The sequence below is a fragment of the Triturus cristatus genome, chromosome 8 (assembly GCF_964204655.1).
Source record: "Triturus cristatus chromosome 8, aTriCri1.1, whole genome shotgun sequence".
In the NCBI taxonomy this organism is placed as follows: Eukaryota; Metazoa; Chordata; class Amphibia; order Caudata; family Salamandridae; genus Triturus; species Triturus cristatus.
Window position 1 is genome coordinate 1,241,434,781 of NC_140591.1, and position 21,890 is coordinate 1,241,456,670.

At 50.7% G+C, this 21,890-nt stretch overlaps 1 protein-coding gene across 2 annotated transcripts in view; it reads right to left on the reverse strand.

The window, feature by feature from the left end:
- MED14 (mediator complex subunit 14) overlaps positions 1 to 21,890 on the reverse strand; it is a 1,045,467-nt gene that overhangs the window by 120,969 nt on the left and 902,608 nt on the right. For both annotated transcript variants that reach the window (XM_085622933.1, XM_085622932.1), the window contains one exon: positions 16,656 to 16,891. In XM_085622933.1, the coding sequence (XP_085479059.1) occupies positions 16,656 to 16,891 (236 nt within the window). The remainder of the gene's footprint in view (positions 1 to 16,655; positions 16,892 to 21,890) is intronic.

Consider the following 21,890-nt stretch of genomic DNA (forward strand, 5'->3'; position numbering starts at 1 on the left):
GTATATCGCTTCATTTCTGCTCAGCCCCCTGTGCCCGCCCCGCTCCCCGCTTCCCGCTGCCGTCCATCGGCCACGCCCCCTTTCTGTTCTGTGCCCTCCCCGCTCCCGCCTCCCAGCTGCTCCTCCCTCCCTCCCACTTGGCCATAAAGGGCGACCGCGCGTACGCGCAGCGGTCACGCGCCTGACCCGCGCCCAGCACCAGGACCCCTGGCCCCCACCGACGCAAGACAACCCGACAGACCTACGACGCCGCCGCCCTCAACGCACTCAAGGCCGGCCGGAACCCCGCCTGCTGCCGGGCCGCCCCGAAACGCTTCCACGGACCCTTCACCTGCACAACCTGCAAGTTCTCCTGCCTCCGAACATGCACCGCGCCCGCCAAGCCAAACCCCAGCAGCGACCTCAAATGCATCCTGCTCAACACCCGCTCCATCCACAGACACGCCGTCGAACTCTGGAACCTGCTCGACACTACTTCACCAGACGTCGCGTTCCTCACTGAAACTTGGATGAACGCCTCCTCTGCCCCTGACATCGCCATCGCCATCCCGGATGGATACAAGATCATCCAGACTGGGGGAGGCATCCAGACTGGGGGAGGCATCGCCATCGTCCAAAAGAGCACCGTCCGCATCACGACCAACGCCGACGACACCTACGCCGCCGCCGAACACCTCCACTTCCAGATTCACACCGACCCAAAGACGACCCTCAGAGGCACCCTCATCTACAGACCCCCGGGACCACGCACACAATTCAGCGAAGACATCGCAGACTTCATCAGCCCGCACGCCCTCCCCTCCGCCGACTACATCCTCCTAGGGGACCTCAACTTCCACCTGGAAAACAACAAGGACCGCAACACCATCACCCTGCTGGACAACCTCGGACTCAAGCAACTGGTCAACACCCCCACCCACTACGCCGGCCACACGCTTGACCCCGTCTTCTCATCCAGCAAGCACATCGCCTTCAGCCACTCCGCCGGACTTCACTGGACAGACCACAGCTGCGTCCACTTCAGCTTCAGAAAAACCACAACCCACCACCACCCGCATCAGGTTCCTCACAGAAGCTGGAGCAAGATCACCGCCGACCAGCTCACCTCCTCCCTCAGCCAGAACCCACCTGCGAGCACACCGGACCCCAACGAAGCAGCCCGCAACCTCGGCAGTGGCTGACCGCCGCACCGACGACCTCGCACCACTGAAGAACCCTCCCAGCAAACCCAGAAGCAATAAGGCCCCCTGGTTCACCGACGAACTCAAGGACTCCAAGAAGACCTGCCGCACCCTCGAGAAAGCCTGGCTCCTCGACCCGACCACTGACAACATGACCGCCCTCAAACACGCGACCCGCAAGCACCACCAGCTCATCCGCACCACCAAGAAGAAATCACTGAAGGATCGACTGGACAACAACGCCCATGACAGCAAGGAACTCTTCACCATCGTCAAGGAGTTCTCCAACCCCAGTACCGGCAACAACGACATCACCCCTTCACAAGATCTCTGCGACTCCCTCGCCTCATTCTTCCACCGCAAGATCGCCGACATCCACAACAGCTTCGGCGCACCATCCTCACACCCAACCGTTGAACCAACGCAACCCACCGCCACCCTCCGCACCTGGACCGCAGTGACCACCGAAGACACAGCCCGCACGATGAACACCATCCACTCTGGATCTCCGACTGACCCCTGCCCCCACTATGTCTTCAACAAGGCCGACTCCACCATCGCACCCCAACTCTGAGACGTCATCAACACCTGCTTCGACACCGCCACCTTCCCGGAGAGCTGGAAGCATGCCGAGCTCAGCGCCCTACTGAAGAAACCACAGCGGACCCCACCGACCTCAAAAACTTGCGCCCAATCTCGCTCCTCCCTTTTCCTGCCAAAGTCATCGAGAAGATCGCCAACAGACAGCTTGCAGCCTTCCTCGAGACAAATGGATCCCTCGACCCCTCGCAGTCCGGTTTCAGAGCCAACCACAGCACCGAGACCGCCCTCATCGCAGCCACCGACGACATCCGAGCCCTTCTCGACAACGGGGAAACAGCGGCACTCATCCTCCTGGACCTCTCCGCCGCGTTCGACACTGTCTGCCACCGCACCCTAGTCCAACGCCTCAGCAACACCGGCGTCCAAGAGAAGGCATTGAAGTGGGTCACCTCGTTCCTCGCTGGAAGAACACAAAGAGTCCGCCTCCCCCCGTTTCGCTCCGAGGCCACCAAAGTCATCTGCGGCGTCCCACAAGGATCATCACTCAGCCCCACCCTCTTCAACGTCTACATGAGACCCCTCGCAACCATCGCACACCAACACAACATCATCTCCTACGCCGATGACACCCAGCTGATCCTCTCCCTCACCAGAGACCCCGACACCGCCAGAACCAGCCTCCACGAAGGGATGAAAGACGTCGCCGAGTGGATGAAGAACAGCCGCCTGAAACTGAACTCAGACAAGACGGAAGTCCTCATCCTCGGACCATCACCCTCCGCCTGGAACGACTCCTGGTGGCCCACAGCCCTGGGCACCGCCCCCAAGCAGACAGACCACGCACGCAACCTGGGCTTCATCCTGGACTCCTCCCTCTCGATGACCAGACAAGTCAACGCCGTCTCCTCCTCATGCTTCCACACCCTCCGCATGCTCCGCAAGATCTTCCGATGGATCCCGATCGAAACCAGGAAGATGGTCACCCAGGCCCTCGTCACCAGCCGGCTGGACTACGGAAACATCCTCTACGCCGGAACCACAGCCAAACTACAGAAAAGACTACAACGCATCCAGAACGCCGCCGCCCGACTCATCCTTAACATCCCTCGACGCAGCCACATATCCGGCCACCTGAGGAACCTGCACTGGCTCCCCGTCAACAAGAGGATCACGTTCAGGCTCCTCACCCACGCACACAAGTCTCTCCACAACCTGGGCCCCAAGTACCTCAACGATCGCCTGACCTTCCACACGCCCACCCGCCAGCTACGGTCCGCTAGCCTCGCCCTCGCCGCCGTACCACGCGTCCGAAGAGCCACCGCCGGAGGCAGATCCTTCTCCTACCTGGCGGCCAAGACATGGAACTCCCTCCCCATCCACCTTCGGCTGACCCAGGACCACCTCGCCTTCAGGAGACAACTCAAGACCTGGCTGTTCGAGCAGTAGCGGCCCCCTTCCCCTAAGCGCCTTGAGACCCTTCCGGGTGAGTAGCGTGCTATACAAGTGTTTTGATTGATATGAACCAGTCGTCCAGGTATGGGAAGACGTGGATGTGTTGTCTTCTTAGGTGTGCTGCCACTACTGCTAGGCACTTGGTAAACACACGTGGTGCTGTGGTGACTCCGAATGGGAGTACTTTGAACTGGTAGTGCTGACCGTCCACTACGAATCTGAGAAACTTCCTGTGAGCGTTGTGAACGGGAATGTGGAAATAGGCGTCCTTGAGGTCTAGGGTGGCAAGGAAGTCGTTCTGGGAGAGCAGAGGAAGCACCTGCAGGAGTGTGACCATGTGAAAGTGGTCTGAGTGTATGTATTGGTTTAGGAGTCTGAGGTCCAGAATGGGTCTGAGAGATCCGTCCATTTTTGGTATGAGAAAATATAGGGAGTAAACTCCAGTGTATTGTTGGTGGATCGGAACTGGTTCTATTGCATTTTTTGTAGGAGGGAGATCACCTCCTGCTTTAAAAGTGACAAGTGTTCCTGTGAAATTGGGCACTGTTCGGGTGGAATAGTTGGGGGGGGGGAGGGGGGTTAGATGTTAGATCTAGACAGTAGCCTGATTGAATTATCTGCAGCACCCATTTGTCTGAGGTGGTGGTAGCCCATACAGGAAGGAAATTGTGGAGTCTGCCCCCGACTGGAGTGGAATAGTCTGGGGGAAATGGGGGGGAAGTCACTGGGTGGGGGTGGAGGCAGAGCGGGAGGTGTTAGTTTTGCCGCTGCCTTTGTTGTTGTTACCCCTGTAGCCGCCTCTTTGGTAACCTCTAGTGAAGGTGGATTGGGTAGGGGCCTTGAAGGAAGTGGAGGCGCTGTCGGAGGAGTAGCCTCTGGTGGTGCTTCTAAAGAAAGAATGGCGAAAGGAGCGCCTGGGAGGTGGCGATTGCAAGGCTCCCATAGATTTTGCCGTGTCTGTGTCTTTTTTTCCATTTTTTCTAGGGCTACGTCGACATTAGGGCCAAACAGGTGTTTCTCATCAAAGGGGTGGTTGAGGATGGAACTTTGAACCTCAGGTTTGAACCCTGAATTGCGAAGCCAGCCATGCCTACGCAGAAGGACGCTGGTATTTATTGCCCTGGAGGCGGTATCAGCTGCATTGAGGGCACAACAGATGGAGGTATTAGTGATGGTTTTACCCTCTTGAATTAGTTTGTTGGCCCTATGTTTGTATTCGTCAGGGAGGTGTTGCATTATGGCCTCTAGTTCATCATAATGTGCCCTGTCATATCTGGCTAGGAGCGCTTGGGTGTTAGCAATGCGCCATATGTTGGCCGCCTGGGAAGCAGTCCGCTTGCTAGAGGCGTCCAGGAGTTTAGACTCCTTATCTGGTGGTGGAGCCTCACCTCATGCCTGTGAATTTGCACGTTTCCTCGCACTGGAGACTACCAGGGAGTCTAGTGGTGCAGGGCCTCTAATGTAGGAAGGATCTGTTGGGGCGGCCTTATATTTTTTCTCAATGAGAGGGTTGATGACCAGGGCCCTAACTGGGTCTTTAAAGGCCTCTGGTGCGTGCTTAATAACCCCCTTAAGCATGGGCAGAATTGAGGTGGACCTCTGTGCAGTGTCAAATGTGTCCAAGAGGAAATCCTCCTCCACGGGGTCTGTGTGGAGATCAACTCCGTGGTAGTGGGCAGCCCTATGGAGTAGCTGGTTAAAGCCCATTGTGTCTTCTGGGGGAGAGGGTCTGGAGGGGTAAAGATCGTCCTACGGGACGTTAGGGATGTCTGGGATGTTGTAGTCGTCCCATGGGTCTGGGGAACCGGTAGGAGTAGGGTCCCCTGTTGGTTGGTTGTCCGCTCCGTCCCCTGTGTCGTAGCAAATATCATCATCCTAATCTGGAGATGGTGTGGGAGAATGATGGGGTGGGGGAGGAGGAGGAGAAGGAATCCTCAAAGGGGAGGTGGGAAAGTCTCCTTTTTGGTGGTGGAGCTGGTGCAGGCTTGTCTGTGAGAAAGTGGGTTTATGTTGCAGTAACCCCCCCCTTTTTTGCCTAATAGCTGATGCACTTTTCCTTGTTGTGCCCTGGGCTCCTACCAATCAGGTGCCCAGGGCCTGTGTTTCTTCCCTAAAAACTGCCTAACAGCCAAAACCCAAATTGGCAAACCCTGGCCACATGTCAACCCCTGGTAAATGGTACCCTAGGTACCCAGGGCCCTGTGACCAGGGAAGGCCTCTAAGGGCTGCAGCACTTATTGTGCCACCCTTAGAGGCCCTGTACCCTAACACAAACACACTGCCCTTGCAGGCTGAGTGTCTGGGTACAAGACAAAACAAAGAGTCGACATGGCACACATCCCTGTGTGCCATGCCCACAACCTACACTGCCCTGGCATACATCAGCCAACCCTCTAGCTGGGTGCCCTATGCCAGTGATGTGGGCACAGGAGCATGAGTCCTGAACCCCTACAGTACCCAGGTCCATTTCTGGGCACTGTAAGTGCAGTGCTACCATTTAAGAGTAAATGGTGCTGAGAGCTCGTCAAACACGAACTCCACAGCACCATAATGGCAACACTGAAGGCTAAGAAGTTTGGTATCAAACTTCTCAGCACATTAAACCCGCACTGATGCCAGTGTGGGATTTAATGTACAAAGCACTACAGAGGGCATCTTAGAGATGCCCCCTGAAACCTAAACTACAATCCACGTCTTGTCTGAGAGGCTGCCTCGGCTGCCACACAGCAGACATATTGCTGGACCCCTGGGTGGAGAGCCCCTGCTCTCCTGGGCCTGCAAAAATGCACATCCTGGGCGAGGTGCTAGGGCTCCTCCCCCAGGATGGACAGGGGGAAGATTCAAAGGCATACCGCCTTTGTGAGCTTCTCCAGGCCACTGGCTGTACTCCGCAATTGGCCCCCACTCTGGCGGGGAGACTGGCCGGAAACCCCAAATAAGGATATGGGATGTGCCAGTCTCTGCCAACCCCACCCCTCAGGTGGGGGAGGCGAGGTGAAGCACATCTCCGGGCTCTCGCTATCTTGAAGATGGGAAGCGCTGCCAAATCAGGACTAGGCTACTGCCACCCTCCCACAGGAGAGTGGCAGGATAGGGGGTGTACCCACCCCAGGGCAGGGACCCATTGGTCCCTGCCCTTTACCTACCTGTAACGCCCCTAAATCTAGTATTTAGGGACACTCTGAACCTTCCTTCCTTCGATTCCGAAAAAGCAAAGAACAAGAAGAAATACTGTCAACCCTCGAACGTGCTCCTGCTAAATACCGGCAACTCCTGTGGCCAGCAACCTCACAAAACCCGGAGGACCTGGCTATCTTGTGACTCTGAGCATCTGAGACTCCCATGAGCAGTGGCTCTGCTCGAAGCAAGTTTCTAACCCCTGGCATCAGCCCGGAACCGCTAACCCTGTACACTCTGCGCCCGCCAAGCCTGGCCTGTGCCGGAGTGGACCCAAAGGACGTCCCCCTGGCGACTGTGACCGCGAATCCGGCACCCAAAGACCCACCTCGACGCTCCTGACGACGCCTGCATCCTCTGAACCAGGGACTCCCCCAACCGCGATCAACAGAGGGTACATTTCCAGACATCAAAAGGCCACCCAGCGCCCTGTGGCCCCCTGTGCCCGACTCCTGGGTACCTACCTATCCTTCAACTACCCAACTTACCTCTCGAAGTGGTGGTTGCACCTGAAGAATCTTCGTCCCCGAGCTTGCAGCCTTTGTTCGTCCTCGAGCTTTCCCATTGAAATCCATTGAGCGCTCGAAGGTTCAAAAGCACCCTGCACCCAGCCGCCCAAGTGGCCCTGGCAGTCCAACTTCTACTCCTACCTACTTCCCCATTTGCCCTGAGCAAGTGGCCAGGAGCCCAGCTCCCACAGCCGCGTGGCCTGCTAGTCAGCAGCCACCAACCAAGGCCCCCTTGCCTCCCATAGGATAACTTTGGGCACCCGGCCACCCCAGCGCCGCTGAGGGTGTAACAACTGTACCAACCTGACCCTGGGAGACCCCTGAGTCTGTGCCCAGAACCTTAACTCTGCCAGTGGAGTACTTACCCAAAAGCCGATAACTCACTTTTCTTCCATAGGGTAACATTGACTGGTTTCTTCTGAAATTTCTTCCAAGTGTGGAGTTTCTAAAACTTAAAATATTCACCTAAAATCACCGAGTAACGAAAACGGAAATCCTCACCTGCTATTAAGAGAGATCCTAGTGCTGGATCTTGGTGCCCAGCACTGACCCTGAAAAGTACTCACAACCGTACTTACCACTAACCCAATTTTCTTCCATAAGAATCATTGACTGTTTTTCTGTGAAACTTCTTCTAAGTGTCGATTTTTGCAAACTACAAATATTCTTTAAAAATCGTGCCAACTGTGAAAACGTAATTACTTACCTGTTTTAGATAGAGGTCCCAGCACTGAGCCTAGGAGCCCAGCCCTGGATTACAAAAGTAACAAGAACATACTTTACCCGTAACTTGAATTTTCTTCCATAGGGAACCATTGACTGTTTTTCTATGAAATTTCTTCTAAGTGTCAATTTTGCAAACTTATATATATTCCTTAAAAATCGCCTGTATAACCTAAACGCAGTTTCTCAACTGCTTACAGGTGGTACACTAGTGCTGGATCCAGGATCCAACACTGACCTAGAAAAAGTAACCATAACCCCACTTACCTGCTAAGTGAATTTCCTTCCATAGGATAACATTGGTAATTTGATCAGAAAAAGTTTTTGTGTCATCTTTTAAAATAGCTAAATATTGCTTAAAAATCACAACAGTAACTAAACCGAATTTACTCACTTGTTTCCAAGAACTGTACCAGGACTGAATCTAGGATCCAGCCCTGGAATTAGAAAAGCAGTCCTGGAATTAGAAAAGTAATCCTGAAAGTAATTAATTGCATAAAACTTAAAAGTTCCCATTGAGCTCAATGTATTATTGTGTTTGAAATTGTGTTGCCTATTGCAACAAACTGTAACTATTACCTACAAAAGTTAATTGCACATTGCAAATGTATTTAACTAAAGCATCTCATTCTGAGAAAGTATATTTTGATACCTATTGTTGGTTCTAAAATAAAACAACCAAATATGTTTTATATAAACCATTGGCCTAGAGTTCAATTCTTGAGTGTGTGAGACCATTTGCTGAATGAGTGTGTCCCAACAAATGCTTAACACTGTCCTCTGGGGGGGAGGAGCCAAGATGGCGACCGGGACGGCAGCGTAGACTCCCGGCTCTGTGAACCTCCGTATCCCGCACGGATATCCTGCATTAGATCCTCAGCCTGCGCTATGCACCCGTGTTTGTGAATGAGAGCGGCAACCGATCGAGTGACTACGAAGTTTCTGGCGGCTGTACCGCCGGAGAAACGGGTATTTGCAATTTGCGGCCTGTGCGGCCCTGGAGCCGGGACCTCGAGTGGACACCTTGGCCGGGTGGCAGTTTAACAACAGCGGCCTTTGGTGACTGGGTGGAGTCGGACTGCCGGATCGGTGCGACTATCGGCCTACATTTCGCCGTGGTCGCTTCCTACCACTAAGCGGAGCGGAACAAGTGCATGCCCGGGGTGACAGTTCCACGACTCTCCGGTGATTGCCTTTGCCTTCGACGGTGAGCTGCCCGAACGCCGCCCGTAACTTGCCCTGATTCCTGCGGGCTGCTCCCGGATCTTCGCGGGCGCTGGTCCGTGGTGGGGACGACGGTTGCCTGTGACTATATAACGGATACATTTTTGGTCTGCCTCCGGAACCCTGTTTGCCAGCGACATGGACCTTGATGCGCTTGCCCCTGGGTCCCGGTCCCAATACGGGTTGGACCTACCCGGCGGCCATCTTGTCACGATGAAGTCTACCATCCTGTCCACCAGGTCACAGCAGGAGCGGGAGTGTGCGACTCTGGGGAGCGTAGCGGAGCGATCGCAGAGAGCTGTGCTGGGGTACTGTGACCTTCTCGAGGCTCTCGGTGCCCTTCATTCCACCTTGCTTCATGGCGTTTGGGTATTGGGGAGTAGGCTTGATGGTGTGGCATCAGCGTTGGGACAGTTGCGGCCTGCCTGTCCTCAGATACACAGGGACTTCCTGCACTGCACTCAGGATGACAATGTCGGGGCCACCCCTGTGACTAGTGACCAGCTGGAAACTCCGGACAGTCTACTATTGTGTGATCGGCTGGCTGTGGGTCTGATCTGTCCCGGAGGTATTGGACCTGAGGGGGGGGGGGGTGGCCTTGTCCGGGGCGCGGCCTCCGGCGACCCGGGGAAAACTCAAGCAACGGTTGTCTACTCTGGCTGATTCCGCCTTCCTGGACCTTGTGTGCAGTGCAGATCCTGGGGCAGCACTGGGAAAGACGTTCCTCCATAATGCTGACTGGGTTGGTACTCAGAGATTTCCACCCCACCGGGGTGCATCGCTTCCTGGTCGTTTTTGGACGCTCCTTTACCGTGTAGCATTGGACATGGCGCCGGGTCGAGGGGTATGCATGGGCGGATTTGCCAAGAGTGGCCAAGGATAAGAATGATCTTTCAGAGGTGGTCGGCTAATAGGCGGGCGGGCTCGGGGTTGCGTGCTCTCATGGTATAACTGTCGGTATAGTAGGTGTAAAATGCTCCCCATCTTTCTTTGACATGGTCGATTTTGTGTTGCTTACTGTTTGCTTTGGGGGAAACATAAGGTGCGGGAGGGAGACGCCGGGGGCTTGTTTTGAAGGCCCTCCTCCAGTTTATTAATACTCTCTCTACCCCCCCTTCTGGTGGGGTTCTTTTCTTACTCCTTTTTCCTTGTTTCTTCTATATTTCGGGTCTGGTTCCAGGGCGACAGGCACACTGCTGGGGGGGGGGGGGCCGTACTCATCTGCAGAGGTGCAGGGTGGGGGGTTGGGGGAGGGGATTCTTTAGTCTTTAATCTCTTTTTCCATGGCCTCCTTTTTCTTCTCTGATTCTTCTTGTTTTCTCTTTTCTGGGATCAGCGTGGTACACCTCCTTTGTTGTGAATCGTTGCCTTTTCATGTGTGCCACAATTTCCGGGGTGTTCTCTGGGATTTAGGGCAGGGGACTGTAGGCGCAGCTGGGCATGATATTCTTCCCCATCCTGAATTTCCTGTGTCTGCGCCATTGATCCAATAGATTGCTGTTTATTGCTTACGTTTATCATTCTGCCTGCCTCTTATCGCTGTTGGGAAATTGTTCGGCACCTGATCCTTCTGTCTTTTTCCATTATAAAATGAAAACCCTTTTTATCCTGGTGTCCTACCTGCGCTGACTATATTAGTATGAAGATTCTGCTCCCCGAGGTGCTACCTGTGTTAACATTTGATCTCTGTTGCTCTGACTGCTTAGCGGCCGGCCCCGGGGGGTTGTAGGCCCATACTTGTTATTGATTGAAATGTCAATAAAGGTTTTTAAAAAAAAAACAAAAAAAAACCAACAAAAAAAAAAAAACACTGTCCTCTGATACTGCCTTACTGCTCGACCAAGCTACCACTTTAGAGAGTAAGGTTATATCTAACTTTAACCTCTGCCAAACCTCTGGGGGCTGTGGAATCTGTACACACTGTACCTATTTGGGAACAGTATATTCAGAGCCACTTTCTCACACGTGGACAACATATTACCCTCTGGTCAGTCACAATGGATCAATTTTTGAATCCAATAGTCATTCTTTACTTTTGAACAACATTTGTTTTCTAGCGGTTGACGTGAAAGAGTCCCTTATATTACAATTACATTCAATAGGTGCATCAAAGAAGTCCAAAGAACTTCAACACCTATTTGTGCAGTTGCGGAAAGTTTTGAATGATGCAGAGAACACTATAGAGGCTGACTATGATTCAACAGTGGGAAAGAGAAGGGATGCTTCGGAGTAAAGAAGATACAGAGAAGGCATGTAAGTTGGTGGTCGGGACTTAAGGCTGCTATATCCATCTAAAGTACTATATCCCTAAAACTTTAAATAAAATAGGACACAAAAACAGTGTATCTTAAACCCGACTTCGATATGGTGGAGCTACAGCAGATCTCTGCCATATGTTTTGGGAGTACTAACTGCAGCAACATGTTTGAGGAGACATTGTCATGTACCCCAACTGAGTTACCTATGTTACTGTCTCCCGAACAGGGTAGTTGATCATCCTTGGAGCGTACTTTGCAGTTAAATCCTTTCTCCTACAACTGGTGTACTTTGTAACATTTAATGCTGTAAGGCTAGTAATCATGCTTGCCTGTAAGGGCACAGGTTCCTCCGCTACTTACGTGAAGATTCATGAAATCAGAGTAAAAAGTTACGTTGAAAGAGCAGTAACAAATGGATGAAATGTTGGAGCTCAGTGGTTGTGCTGTCTAAAGTATGTGAGCCTCCAGATACTAACAACTACTTGTTAGGTCATGCTCCTGGAAGCGGGTCAAACTACTAAGAGAAGCAGAAGAGGAAAACCTCATTGAGCAGTAATCTCAAATCCATCCGTATGCATCAATTTCCAGCTACTACTAGGATAAAAAATATATTTTTAAGGAAAAATCCATCTAATAAGAAAACATGTAAATATATGTTAAAATTCAATCAGTAAATAGATTATACAAGTGTGGCCATAAATTACTACTGTATGCGCAACCAAATGAACAAGTTACTTACCTTTGGTAACGAGTTATCTGTAAGAAACATTAGTTAGATAGATTCCTCACCTTAGAATATCCCCAGGCATCAGGCTGGATCTGGAAAGAGTTTTAGTCAGCAGTACTGGTTTGCAGAATGGTGAGGATGGGTGGGTCGGTGAGGGATCTAACTAACTAATGATTCTTACAGATATATTGTTACCGAAGGTAAGTAACTTGTTCATCTGAAAAAAACACGTTAGTTAGATTCCTCACCTTAGAATAGATACCCCAGCAATACCAACCCTGGTGGTGAGTCTGCGAATCAAGATCAAACCAGAAAGTCCTGGAGAACAGAATGGCCAAAGAAGCCGTCTCTCCGGACTTGGCTGTCCAGGCAATAATGTTTAGCAAACGTGTGCAGCGAGGCCCACGTTGCTGCCTGACAGATGTCCTGCAAGGGGACTCCCCGGCTCAGGGCAGTTGTCGCCGCTGTGGCCCGAGTGGAATGGGCCCTCAGCCCTACAGGACGTTCCTTTTTAGCCAAGAAGTAACAAGCTTTGATACACAAAACGACCCACCGAGAGATGGGCCGCTTGTGCACCGCCCGTCCCTGCTTAGCGCCCACGTAGCCAACAAAGAGTTGGCCGTCCACCCGGAACTGCTTGGTGCGGTCCAAATAAAAGGACAGCGCCCGTTTTGGGTCCAGACGATGGAGCCTCTCTTCCTCTTTCGAAGGATGCGGAAAGAAGGTGGGCAACGTAACAGACTGCCCGATGTGAAAGGCAGTTAACACCTTAGGGAGAAAGGAAGGACGAGTCCTGAGAACAACCTTGTCCGGATGGACAGAAAGAAAAGGAGAACTTAGAAGAGAGAGCCTGGAGCTCACTCACCCTTCTAGCAGAGGTGATGGCAACCAGGAAAGCAGTCTTGAGCGTCAACAGACGAAGGGGACAATTGTGAAGTGGCTCAAAGGGAGCGCACATCAGATACGTCAATACCAGGTTCAAATCACACTGAGGCATTACGAAAGGGACAGGAGGAAACATGTGAGTAATGCCCTTGAAGAATCGAGAAACAACCGGGGATTTGAAAAGGGAAGGCTGATCAGGAAGCCGTAAGAAAGCAGAGATAGCTGAAAGATAACCTTTAACAGTGCCCAGAGCAGAGCCCTGCTGGGCCATTGAAAGAAGAAAGAGAAGAACCTCAGAAAGAGGGGCGGAAAGGGGATCCACAGCCTATGCTGTGCACCATGCCACAAATGTATTCCACCTGCAGGCGTATACCGATTTTGTGGAGGGACGCCTGGCTGCCAGAATCACATCACAGACTTCAGGAGGCAAGTCAAATGGCATCAACTGTCGCCGCTCAATCTCCACGCATGGAGGTGGAGATTGGACAGGTTCGGGTGGAGGATCATCCTCTGCTGCTGCGACAGAAGGTCCTCCCGAAGAGGCAGTCGTATCGGGGGATCGATCAACATACTGAGTAGCTCGGGATACCAGTACCTTCGTGCCCAATCTGGAGCCACCAAGATGACTTGGGCCCGGTCGCGCCTGATCTTCTTCAGCACTCTGGGCAGAAGTGGTATAGGCGGAAAGGCGTACAACAGACCGCAACTCCGCTCGCGATGAAAAGCGTCTCCGAGCGAGTGCCGCCTTGGAAACTCCAACGCGCAGAACTGCTGACATTGCGTGTTCTCTTCGGTGGCGAATAGATCTAACCAAGGCTCTCCCCACTGTCCGAGTGTAGACGCCATTCATGATCCGTCATGCACCGGCGGCTGAGTTCGTCTGCTCTGGCGTTCAGAGAGCTCGCCAGATGTTGAACCACCAGGATGATGCCCTGATGTTCCCGCCAGGTCAAGAGGTGCAGAGCCTCCTGACAGAGGGTCAACGACCCCACCCCGCCCTGTTTGTTGCAATACCACATGGCGGTGGTGTTGTCTGTGAACACCTGCACTACACGTCCCCGGACAGAGGGAAGGAATGCCTTCAGTGCAAGTTCGATCGCTCTCAGCTCCAAAAGGTTGATATGGAGCCGAGACTCCGCCGGAGACCAGAGTCCTCTGAACTCCGCCTCTCCCATGTGGCCTCCCCATCTCAGGAGGGACGCATCCGTCACTACTACGTGCTCCGGTTGGGGTAGAGAGAGGGATCTGCCACTGACCCAATCGCAGTCCGTGAGCCACCACTGCAACTGTCTTGCAGTGGCCTCTGAGATCAAGACATGGTCAGACAGGTTGCCCCGATGCTGGTCCCACTGAAACTTCAGGTCCCACTGCAGAGCCCGCATCCGCAACCTGGCGTGATGCACTATCAGGATGCAGGAGGCCATCAGACGCAGAAGTCGCAGCACCAACCTGACCGAAACCTGGGATAGAGGCTGAAAGATGGGAATCAGAGCCTTAATATCCCGGACCCGCTGTTCCGGAGGATAAGCCCGGAACTGCGCAGAGTCCAGAACCGCTCCAATGAAGAGGAGCGTCTGGGAGGTACTCAGATGCGACTTCGACACATTGATGGAGAACCCCAGCGAATGCAGGAGGTCGGCCGTAGTCTGGAGGTGGGAGACGACTGCCTGGGGCAAACCCGCCTTCAACAACCAGTCGTCGAGATACGGTTAGACTGGAACCCCGAATCTGCGCAGATGAGCTGCGACAACCGCCATCACTTTCGTGAACACCCGAGGGGCACTTGTGTGGCCGAAGGGGAGCACGGTAAACTGAAAATGCTCCTGGCCTACCATGAATCGCAGGTAACGCCGGTGGCCCGGCAGGACAGCGATGTGGGAGTAAGTGTCCTGCAAGTCCAACGCTACCATCCAGTCTCCAGGGTCTAAGGCAGCCAGAACCTGAGCTAAGGTGAGCATCTTGAACCTCTCCTTCAGGAGGAAGGCGTTGACGCTCCTGAGGTCCAAGATAGGGCGTAAGCCCCCTTTGCCCTTCTCGGGAACCAGAAAGTAGTGGGAATAACAACCACGACCTACTTCTGGACCAGGAACGCGTTCGATGGCCCCCTTGGCAAAGAGGGCCGCAACTTCCTCCTGTAGAAGATCCAAGTGAGCCCCCGACATGTGGTGGTACTGTGGTGGCATGGCTGGAGGGGTCGCCTGAAGGGGAGGGAGTAGCCCCTTCGGACGATTTGCAGCACCCACCTGTCCGACGTGATGGAACGCCAGTGGAGCAGGTGATGGCGAACTCTGCCTCCCACTGGTGTGGAATGGGCCTGAAAGCACGGACTTGGAGGGCTTTGAGGCGGATGCTGCCGGGGTAGATGTGGACTGACCGGCACGTTGTCCCCCAGTACCGCCTCGGCGGAATCCACGTCCGCGACCGAGTGGAGGTTGGTTCTGCGGCCTGTGGCTAGGTGGACGTGAGGGGGCGCCCCTTCCCTGGCCACGAAAGGGGCGAAAAGCGGAAGTTTGCGGGCGCGGGCCAAGGGGCCCAAGGACTTGGCCGTAGCCCGGGAGTCCTTAAAGCGCTCCAGCGTACTATCCGCCTTGTCGCCAAAGAGGCGACTGCCGGAGTCGCGTCGGTCCCAGGGACCGGCGGGTATGTGGACGGACGAGACTCCTGCGGCTCTAATGGAGCCGCGTGGGTGGTACCACCCGAACCCTCAGCCGAGTCGCGTGATTGGCGAGGGGAGCCCGAAGAGCGATGTCGCCTCTTGGACTTCTTACTATGCTTCGACTTACCCAAAGACTTGGAACCGGACGAGCGGTGGTGATGACTGCGGCTCCGCGACTGGTCTGTCGACCTCCTCCTCGACCGGGACCGTGAACGGCGCGGAGCCGACTGCCGGAACTCCAGGAGCTTGCGGGACCGCTCCCACCTAGCCTTTGAAGTCAGGGCCCGGCAATTGAGGCATGACTCGGAATTGTGGTCGGCCCCCAGGCAGTAGAGGCACCGGCGGTGGTGGTCCGTAACCGACATCAGTCGGTGACAGGAGTCACAGGGTTTAAAACCAGGCATCCTACTGGCACCAGAGTCGAGTTGACAAAAGATACCAAAAGAGTCAAAAAGTTTAGTCAAATAATGACTAAAAGGGTATGCTCTTCCCAGATCGGTGCTGTCTGGTGCGGAAAAAAGAAGAACTGACGTCAGCGCGCGAGGGCGGCGTCTAAGTACTCCGACGACATCATCCCGGCGCCTGATGCCTGGGGATATGATAAGGTGAGGAATCTAACGTGTTTCTTTCAGATACAGTGCATATGCAATGATAAAAGAACCATGCACAATGTACACACAGACATCTGTTGCGCATACAGAACCGATTCCAAAACTAATATTTTTATCAAAAATCTTTATTAATGAAAAGCAATAAGAAGATGCCTAGACCTTTTCAAAATTTCAAAATGACAAATGGACATAGAAAGGGGCTTGTTTCCAGTAGAAGTAAGAATTCAGTTTAAGGTTCTCTTTACTGTTCTTTGGAAAGGCCCAAAATACTTACGGTCTCAAGCCCCCACCACCCACCTAATTGAAACCTACGCTTCAAGACAGCACATCTCTTTAACCAAGGATATGGCATAACCGAACTATAATTAGTTTAGAAATAAATGAAAACAGAACTGCTTAAATCTGCCTCTAATGAAAAGAGCACAAGGCCCTAAATCACTAATCACATCAATTCCTCATGAAGACTTTACTAAATGAAAGTAACAAAAAAGACATGCAGCGCTCTAGAAAACTCTCTAAATGAATACACAATTCATGACAGTTACATAATTACTGTGGTGGGGTCTAAAATAGTCTACATCAGAATTGCTTGGATATGGAGTTTTGAAACCATTACTACTGTGCAAAGATGATAGTCGAAAACAAAAGCTATACATAAGAATGGCTAAAGTAACTTCTAAAAAACTGAACATATGAAAAATGAACATACCGATTCCTGCTGGATTATTCGTTGGAGATGCCGCCTCATATTAACTGACCCAAGGAATCGCTCCAGAGGAGAGCAAAGGTAGCTGCCAGCTAATGCTGGCACTAATCCAGGCGTGGGTGAGGGCAGCAGAAGAACATGCAAGGCACTATGAGTGAGGATTGTGGGAATAGATGCAGCCCAGGAGCGCTGAGGTAGTTTGCGAGGTGGAGGCATATTAGTGGGCATCACTTGGGAACCTGTAAGAAACAATAATACAGTACTCAACAACTGTACAATAAACTTAAGCACATTAATAAAAAGAACTTAAGTGTTCAATGAAAACATGCATAGGTCCATGCGCTCTCTATGTCAAGTGCCATTTATCTTGGTTTTAGATGTGATACATTTTATGTCCTGTCATAAATTATATGCTTCCTGATTCATTTAATTAATTTCAAAGACATTCTCAAGAGGGAGACAGAATAGTCCATCCCTCATCCTGCCCAATAATTTATCACGCTTCTTCATTATAAGAATTGTGGTATCAAAGCTAACGGAAGTGAAACGAATTCCTCCATAATGCGTAAATCAATGTTAGCTGGTCCATAAAATAGAAAGAACTTTGGTGAGTTTATTCTTTAGCCCATTCTTCTCTTAGACTTGTTGAAAGGTAAGATTAAGTTACATTACCATACTAATGTATCCTTGGTGCAAACAAACACTACAGGTTATAATATCCATAGAAGAGCACAATGAAATTAAATAGTTACATTCCTCTGTTATACTCTGTTTTGCATTCCCACTGCAGAGTCTTTTCATTGGATATACTTCTTATGGAGGTTGTAACCCAAAAAAACCTTTACATGCTGTCATAGCTCCAGCAGGTGCAACCTACGTCCCAGGGTGTCACACTAGCATTGTCAGGCCCAAAATAAACAACGAACACACCAGACACCACAGGGAAAAAGTAAAGATGCCAAAAAGAGTACTGCTTTGAACTTAAGGGAGACCCAACATTAAGCTCTCTCCCGGAACACAGCTAGAATGGCCTGTGATCCTGCAACTTGAATTCAAGTTGCCAGCAACCATCAGACCTCCTATGGCCTTGTAAAAGTACAGTATACATCCCCAACAGTTGGCGAATGAACACTTTTGGTTAATCCCTTAACCACCTGAGATAATATTCTGCTATCAAACATCACAGCAAAAGGAATCTAAAGAAGTCAAAAAGAATCATGTTAGGATCTTTAGGATAAACACATATTTCCCCTTCACTCCTTCATTAGGTTGCAAAGACAATGGTACCTTGAATGAATCAAATTGACATTGAAGACACCACTGCAAGAATTTCAGTCCTCTGCCCCTGGATCAAACTTTTATGAAAGTATCAGAAGGAACTTATATAAATACATTAGGTCCCCTTGCTGTGATGTCAGCATGAAACACCAAACTGTCTGATTTATCCTGTAAGAAGTGCCCCCAACAAGGCCTATATTTCTTCTGAGATCAAATTTGTTTTGAAGAGAAGTGAGGTGGGCTTCTCCCAAATACCAGCTATGGGATTCTTAAGAGTCTCACCAAAATGTGAAAAGTAGGGCTTATTTTTCCATGTGAAATATCAATCATCTTCCCTAAAGTAGAGAAAGCTCTCTTCAGAGGAGCCGTGTAAGAAGTGTAACGTGTTGGAGCAGTTAGAACATTGTCGCTGGCTACACTGTGTTGAGAAAAGTCTATTCTGTATAGAGAAGTAAGTGACTGCAAATGAATATGACCAATACTAATACTGAATTCATTCTGCAGTACACTATTCATCTCAGGAAAGAAGAGCTCGGCTTGCAAGTTCCTAATTGCTTTAATTTCAGTAATTCTAGTGTTTCAAGTAAAACACATTTGTTATAGCTTTAACCATTTGACTGGAAAAGAAATCTATAAGGAAAAGCAATGACACATTAGGTTATCCGAGTGAAATTATGGGTTCTCTCCCACATTAGAGACAATACTCAATCCTGCTCTCAAGAGGCCTAGTGAAAGGCATTTTTGCCAGGTCTCTGTGTGTGTCTCCCTCTGTGTGTCTCTCTCTCTCTCTGTCTCTCTCTCTCTCTCTCTCTCTCTCTCTCTCTCTCTCTCTCTCTCTCTCTCTCTCTGTGTCTCTCTCTCTGTGTGTGTCTCTCTCTCTGTGTGTGTGTGTGTGTCTCTGTGTGTGTGTGTGTCTCTCTCTCTCTCTCTCTATGCAATTGTTTCTATTTTTATGGAGTTTTATATAGCACAAACTTGATCTGAAGGTATCAGAGCGCTTTAAACGACCACCAGTTGCATTACATGAGGACACATTAATTTTTGTTAGGCACAATGAGATGAAGTGATTTGCCCAGAATCACAGGATGTTGCGCGTCCTTGCCGAGACTCAAACTTGGTTCCCCAGCTTGAGGTCGACCACCCTAGCCATTAGGCTACATTCTCTCCCCAGGTCTAGTATAAGGCAGAGGTCTCAGTCCCTTTTTGACACCGGAAAGTAGCAGGAATAGCAAACACATTCTATTTCTGATGCCTGCACCCTCTCTATGGCTCAATTGGCCAGAAGTGCCAGCACTTGCTGGCGCAAACGTGAAATGTAGCCCTCCATCAGCCGAGCAGGGGACGGTGGTAAAGGTGGCGGGGTCTGCTGGAAAGGTAGAGCGTAACACCACTGGACCATTTGTCCTATACTATTTCCCGCTATTGGGAAAGGTAGTGCTGAATCCATCTACCAACAGGGTGCCTCAGATGGTATTAGGGCATATTAAAGGGACTCTAAAGCTGCGGCTGCAAGGGCAGAGTGGATTTGGTAGTCCTCTGGCCTAGGTTCACACAAGGCTTGTGTGAGCTATGGCAGCGAAAAGACTGAGGTGCCTGATGGACATAGTGGCTAGGAGGAAAAGGATGTGGCAGATACCCCCTACTGTAGCCACGGAAGGAGCCGAAGGCAGAATGTGGCTGTCGCGGGGCTATGGTGAGCCCTAACACCCTAGCAGTGGCCCTAGTATCCTTGAAACATTCAAACGCCGAACCTGCCATGTCGCCAAAAAAGTGAATGCCATCAAAGGGCAGTTCTCAGTCAGGTAAGAGGTCAAATCGCCACAGTGGAAGTAATGACTACCTAGCGAGTCAGTTGTATCCAATCCGCATCTGACTGTGAACTTTGCTGCATTTCTCCCGTCAGCAATAGCTCAGGAAAGTATGGCTCGGGCCTCTTCCGAGACCATGGGTATCACTTGCGCAACTGTATCCCATGCAGTATGGGAATAGCGGTCCATTAAGCACAATGTTCACTGAACAAACTGCAAGGCTGGTGTAAGAGAATATCCTCTTCCTGAAGGTATCTAGCCTCTTGGATTTCCTATCTGGTTGTGTGGGAGGGAATGTGCTTGGATTAATTTTGGACCTGGAGACCTGAACCATCACGCTCTCAGGGGTGGGATGTTCTGTTGGGACAGCTGGGTCCCAGGGAGATGGCGAAGGGCGATGGTCCTGTGCACAGGAGTGCCTGTACAGGGCATGGCCTTAGCCCCTAGGCAGGACATCAGTGAGGACGTCACTGAAGGAGAGTAAGGGCTCTGAGGGGGACAAACCAGGTTGAAGCACCTCTGTCAAGTCGTTGATCTTGACCTGTACAGTGGGCAGTGTCATGTCCAGCACCTCAGCCACCCTCCGGACCACCATCACAAAGGACGCCACTTCCTCTGTAGCCTGCATGGGAGGAGAGAGGAGGCCAGTGTCTGGTGAGGTCTTAATAGTAGAAAAGAAACTCTACAATGGACTGAGAGATTTTGGCGCAAGCTCTACTGTAAGGTAGATAACGCTACCTATTGGGCAGCTCTAAGAAAATACCATGCTTTAGTTAAGGCAGCCAAAAAAGTCTATTTTTGTGAGAGAATTAAGGCCACAGAGAATAAACCTCTGGAAGTATTTAAGAATATAAAAGGATTTCTTGCACCCACTACTTGCGATAGAAGTTTGCCACTCTTAAGAATGGTGTGAGAAGTTAGCCACTTTCTTTCAAGACAAGATTCTTAAAATACAATCTAATTTCTCCACGGCCTCTATCAATGGCCAGACAGAGACTCCGCCAGCTGTGATTGTAAGAGAATAAGCAATGTTCCTTCCCTACAATCAATCCCATTTCCCTTGAAGACTCCAAAGCTGCTATCTGCAGCCTTAAATCTGTCTCTCGTTCCGATCCGTGCCCCACTGATCTGCTGATCATAGGGCGGATGTGATCAACCTGGAGGGTGAACAAGTTACTTAATGATTTGCTTTCCACAGCTGTTGTATATTTAGCTTGGAAGCAGGAGAAATGACTCCCTCTTGAAAAAACCTTCAGTTGACCCTAGCACACTAGCTAATTATAGAGTTATTTCTTTACTACCTGCGTTCTCGAAGATTTTGGAGAAATTAGCAAATTAGCAGCTCTCTTATTTAGAGCCCAATGGACTCCATCATCCCAGTTTGTCTGGGTTCCCACCCAATCAGAGTGCCGAAACCACGCATCTAGCTGTCACAGAACACATCAAACACACTACATAAGGGTGGAAAGGCTGTACTGATACTATTAGATCTTTCGGCAGCATTCGAGACAGTGTCACACTCTCTGCTCCTCCTCCGCTTACAGGCCATTGGATTAAATGGCTTAGTGTTGAGATAGATGAAATCCTTTCAGCAGAATAGAGGCCAAGAGGTCAGGATGCCCCATTTTTCATCAGGTACCAAGGCTCTAGCAGTGGAAGTGCTGCAAGGCTCTGTTCTGAGTCCTACACTTTTTAATATCGATTTAGCCCTCCTAGGACATCTTGCAGAAACGCCTGGGCATGGAAAAAACAAGTTACTACCAGTACACTGTAGTTCTCCTGTATTGATATCTTGCATAGATTCACATGCTCAAATTTGAATAACAAGCAGTGATCACAATGACAACATATTTATTAAGAGGAGGTGAGAAGTAAACATTAAAAGTACCCCTTAAAAAACAAATATATAAAAATATACTCTTCCTTGATAGCCTATGGGCCTCCAAGAAAAAGATGTTCCTTAGGAGAAGCTGATCTGACTTTCTGAACATTTAGGTCCATGCAGCTAGAATTTGAGACATCGATTCACATATAGAGTATGAAGTGCTTTTTCGCTGCTACGGAAGGACTACAGAAAAAGGTTTTAAGAACAATAGAAAATGAAAGTTTGATGGGAACTTTTGAACAAATCGAGGATTTGTATTCAATAGAA